Source organism: Mastomys coucha, unplaced genomic scaffold, assembly GCF_008632895.1.
Source record: "Mastomys coucha isolate ucsf_1 unplaced genomic scaffold, UCSF_Mcou_1 pScaffold20, whole genome shotgun sequence".
In the NCBI taxonomy this organism is placed as follows: domain Eukaryota; kingdom Metazoa; phylum Chordata; class Mammalia; order Rodentia; family Muridae; genus Mastomys; species Mastomys coucha.
The window spans coordinates 31,990,228-31,995,470 of NW_022196903.1; the positions used below are offsets into that span (position 1 = coordinate 31,990,228).

The 5,243-nt window shown below is 42.1% G+C and overlaps 1 protein-coding gene across 6 annotated transcripts in view; it reads right to left on the bottom strand.

The window, feature by feature from the left end:
- Dgki (diacylglycerol kinase iota) overlaps positions 1-5,243 on the bottom strand; it is a 456,269-nt gene that overhangs the window by 200,861 nt on the left and 250,165 nt on the right. For all 6 annotated transcript variants that reach the window (XM_031381541.1, XM_031381543.1, XM_031381545.1 and 3 more), the window contains exons 11-12: positions 3,516-3,598; positions 1,619-1,679 (exon numbers count right to left, since the gene is read on the bottom strand). In XM_031381541.1, coding sequence (XP_031237401.1) covers positions 1,619-1,679; positions 3,516-3,598 — 144 coding nt within the window. The remainder of the gene's footprint in view (positions 1-1,618; positions 1,680-3,515; positions 3,599-5,243) is intronic.

The following is a 5,243-nucleotide window of genomic DNA, read 5'->3' on the forward strand; positions in this document are numbered from 1 at the left end:
AAAAAAAGGAAAAGGAAAAGAAGAGAAAAAAGAAAAACAAAGAAACAAACAGAAATACTTTATTTGAAAATTAACAGCAAAATTAAAAACAGAAGTCAGGCAGTCAAGGGCAGGGCAGGTAGGTGATCCTGGTAGATGTCTCCGTGAGTAAAGTACTTGCCACACAAGCCTGGCCACCTGAGTTTGAACCCTAGATCCCATATGCTGTCTGCAAGGAGAACCAGCATGCGTTATGTACTCTCAGTCTATGGCATGCCATTAGAAACAACTGAGTGATGTTTGCATCGCTTGTCTATCAGTTTTACGTTTGTCTATTTGTTTTTTTTTATACATTTGTTTTTCTACTTATTTATTCTACAAACTATATATCTGACAAAGGGTTAATATCCAGGCTGAATAAGGAATTCTGAAGATCTCAGCCACAGAAGCACAATCAAGTTTTTAAAAAAATCAACTGCAATAAGCATTTCTCAAAAGCCAAGAATGGCTCTCTTGCCCTTGCCTTCCTGCTCCCTCTCTGTCCCCTCGCCCCTTCCCTCCTCTCTCTCCTTCCCTCCCCTCTCCCCTTCCCTCCCCTCGCCCCTTCCCTCCTCTCTCCCCTTCCCTCCTCTCTCCCCTTCCCTTTTCCCCTTCTCTCTCCACGTGCTCCTGGCCAGCCTCTACTTTTCTTCTCTGTGCTCTCTCTCTCTCTCTCTCTCTCTCTCTCTCTCTCTCTCTCTCTCTCTCTCTCTCTCTCTCTGCCTTTCTCTGTCTCTACTACCCATTCAACCCCCCTCCCCATGCCCTAAATAAACTTGATTCTATACAAAAGAAAGAAAAAAAGAAAGAAAGAGAGGGAGAGAGGGAGGGAGGGAGGGAGGGAAGGAAGGAGGGAGGGAGGGAGGGAAGGAGGGAGGGAAGGAAGGAGGGAGGGAAGGAAGGAGGGAGGGAGGGAGGGAAGGAGGGAGGGAAGGAAGGAGGGAGGGAGGGAGGGAAGGAGGGAGGGAAGGAAGGAGGGAGGGAAGGAAGGAGGGAGGGAGGGAGGGAAGGAGGGAGGGAGGGAGGGAAGGAGGGAGGGAAGGAAGGAAGGAAGGAAGGAAGGAAGGAGGGAAGGAAGACAGAAAGGAAGACAAGAATGGAGGACTGGTCTGTGTGAGAAAGTCCCACTAATATTCAAGAAAATGTGAATCAAAACCACAATGAGGCAGCACACTTCCTTAGTAAGAAAGCTACTGTCAGAAATGACTAACAACAGCGAGGCCTGGCGATAGTATTTTTGTTTTTATGTATTGGTTTTAAAACAATTTTGATTAATAAACAACAGTTATGACAGGATATGTGGAAATATGTCAGCTAGTATTTGAAAAAGGAGTCAGACATCTGCGAAAATCTTTATCCAGTGACGGCAATGTCCTTACTCTGCAACAAAACACGGTGCAGTGGTGTTGACATAGAAGGCTGAGTGCTTCCCTAGAGGATAGGAAAGCCCTTCTCAGCCTCAGGGTTCATGACTCTCATCAGACAGGCATTTATTTGAGAGGAAGGGAAAGACTGGGGCTGAAGATAAAACTCCCCCAGGGAACCCAGTCAGGAAGATAGATGGGTAAGGGAGAGAAGAGATTCTATCTCAAGGACCTACCGTTCCGTCCCCACCGCAGGCCAGAATTCGCAGATTTGGTACCTTTCTGTATAACTCTAGCCTGGAAAGGAAATGGAAGACAAGGTAAGCACATGGTTCTCTGTAGAGGGGAACTGCAGGGCATGACCCACAGAGAACACGCGTGTTCCTCCACTGCCCACAGAACCAAGGCAAACTGACTCCTGCCACTGAATCAGAAAACAGAGGTCTCAGATGCTCCATGACCGACACAGGATGTGAGAATTCCCATAATTCCCCATCCTCTCATCCACATTATCTTGCTGTCTAGGATTTTATTTACTTCCTTTCTTCTTTCCCTTTTCTGTCACTCTCCCTTCTCTTTTCTCAGAGTGGGAAAAGAACTGATTAACTGATAGTAATCTTTATGTTTCCTCCTTATTTCATTTTGATTAGCTTTTCCTGAGTCTATTTACCTTTCAGATCTACACCTCCCACTCTTAATCCTTGAAAAACTGAAAGCTGAAAAAGATGGAGAAGATTCATCACTGCCATTACTACAGTGCGCCTGAGTCTACCTGGGCTTCATCGCTCACAGTCTCTCCTCCTCCACCCTCAGCCTGAAGCGGGGAAACCCATGGGTTTCTTTTTACTCTAAACATGCCTGTTGGAGGTCAGATCAGTTCATCTTTCTGATCGGTTTCAAGAGAACACGGTCATTCTGCCTTGCAAAGCTTCCTTCTGAAGGCAGGCTTTGGTAGCTCTGCTCCAGAAACCACCATCGACTTACATGTAATAAATGGCATAGGTTTTCCTAAAAATATTTCTTGCCTTGCTATGATCCTTAGTCAAGCATCTATGTAAAGCGTAACTTAAGTGATTGAAAAAAAATCTTAATGAATATAAAATCCAAAGACCAGAAGGCAACGAGGCACATTTAATGTGACATTAAAATAAAGAAGTCTCACAGCAGACCTTGGTGGCAAAGAAATGCAGAGTAAGGAAACATTAGAAATTTGTTTCATAGCCGTTATTTACGTACATGAACTCTCTAAATGCCCCTTAAAATATCTAATTTACCCATTTTATACAGGAATACCATTTTCTAGAAACCGTTTGTATTGACATCTCTTTTGCACTGACATCACTGTTTATTAAAAAACTGTCAACTCAAATGTCATGTGAACTATCTCAGTAATGCAATAGATTTAAGACATGAATCAAACAGGAACAGAAATGCACCATTCTTTGCTGCTATGTTGAGTCAGGTACATCTAGTCTTCATTTTCAACACTTTTAACTAAACACAGAAATCTAGAAAGGGGGTAAAATGGAAACTGAGATGCCTTTCTCATTGAACTGCAGCATCCAAAGCTACAATTAGTTCATCTCAATACCCCACCCCTTCTCCCTCCCTCCTGCTCCCCTCCCTTCCTGTCTCGCTCCCTCCATCTTTCCCTCTCTTTCCCCCTCTCTCTCTTTTTTCTTCCCCTTTCTCTCCTATGCCCAGATACACATTCAAACACATGCAATCTTTCCAGAATGAAAGTTTATTCATACATATGTTGACCCTTTGGGTTATAAACTTACATTTCTGCTTAAGCGTATCTCCAAGTTCAGACACGCATAAAGAGAAAACAAGGAGTCCTTTCTCGTTCCCTGACTTTCAAAGAATAAGCTTTAGTCCTTCACACACTAGCAGCCACCACACACCCCAACGGGCACTGACCCAACAGTTGATCAGATAGTAATGTGGTGAAAACAAATGCAAAGACAGCATGTGTGTGTTGGGGTGTCAGGAGGTTTCAAGAGGAGCAAAATGCAGGTAAGAAAGTTAATGAAAGACGAACACAAAAGACTTCACCAGGCCATCAGATAATAAATAGCCTTTGACCCCAATTCCATTGGTCCATATTATTGGGGATGTTTCCAGACTTACGCATCTTTTGGCCCTTCCTGAGAAAGATCAAAGACTTGCCGTGGATTCAGGTACCACATAAACATCTGTAGGACTTTGGTTCCCTATGAAGGAATAAACAAACAAATAAATAAAGGGCATTTTTTTCAAACTAAAAAGAAAAGAAAAGGAACAGACTCATTCTGTCTTAAATCATAATTAAGTGGTCTGGAGAGATGGCACAGTGCTTCAGAGTGCATAGCACTCCTGTAGATGGCCCCAAATCCATCCCTAGCACTCACAATGGCAGCTCGTAACTGCATGTAACTCAAGCCCCACAAGAGGATCTGATGCCTGTGGCCTTAGTAGGCACACATACACAATAAAACGGAGCAAATCCTTTAAATAATATTTGATTACAAAACATAAGGAACAGTAGTTAAAGTCATGAGCTTTGATTGTCTGTGTGTAGATTCATACATACACCTGGGCTGAGTGCATGCCCAGGTGAGATGGGTGTCCAACCTGGATAGCTTCATTAGGCTTCCTATGTGTTCTCTTTAATATGGAATGCAGAGAACCCACTTCTACAAGGCTCGATTGAGTTAACGTGTGGTATGTGTTTAATGAGCAGTATTTATGAGGTTGACATCATTTTGTAATGGTGAAAAGTTTATATAGGAAGTGGCCAGCCTATGTCATTTAGCATCAGTTTTAACTCTGCCTGAACACAGGAAAATGGGCAATGTTAGTTCATTATAGTTTTATTGAAATAAGTTTTCTCACTGAAGCAGACAAAATGGGAGTATAAATATATTTTATACATAAACATTTTCTGTGTGTCTGGCACAATGACTCAGGCCCATAATATTAGCATTCAAGATACAGAGACAAAAGGACTATGAATCCAAATCCAGTTACACAGTAACAGCCTGTATCAAAAATAAAACGGTCGTATATACAAGTAGAACTAAACTTCTCAATGTAAAATATGTGTGCTTTCATTTATACTTTGGCTTCACAAAGAAAAATATTTCAATGAATCCACAGCTAGCTAATATTACCTGTAATTCATATTATATGTGGAAAATAATAATCCAAACAATAAAATTTAAAAATTAATGCTAAGTAACTTAGGCTGGCTCATCAGCTAATACTATCATAGCACATTTTAGCCCTTTCTGATCTACTTGTCTGTGCTAGCTTAAACCAACCCTTGCTCAGTCACCTGATGTGGCTTTTAAGAAACTGTGGTACTCATAGGGATAATGTGATAGACAAAAGATAGTTTAGGAGATGATTCTTAAAGTTTACTGAGGGGGAAAAAAAGAAACAAATGATGTTTTTGAATTAATATCAACAGAGCTTTAAACTTGAGCAAACTGCTTCATCTTTATCAACCACAGGAAGTCATAGCTTGATCATTTGATCAGTTTGTTAAGTACAATGCCATTCCTTCAGTACAGCAATGATCATTTCAAGAACTATTCCTAGGAGCTGCAGAGACTAACTATGGAGCAGAGACTGAAGGAAGGACAATCCAGCCTGATATAGCTATCTCCTGAGAGGCTCTGACAATACCTGACTAACACAGAAGTAGAGGCTCACAGCCATCCACTGGACTGAGCACAGGGTCCCCAATGAAGGAGTAGAGAAAGGACCAAATGAGCTGAAGGTTTTGCAGTCCCTTAGGACGAACAATAATATGAACTAGCTAGTACCCTCAGAGCTCCCAGGGACTCAACCACCAACCAAGGACTGCACATGGTG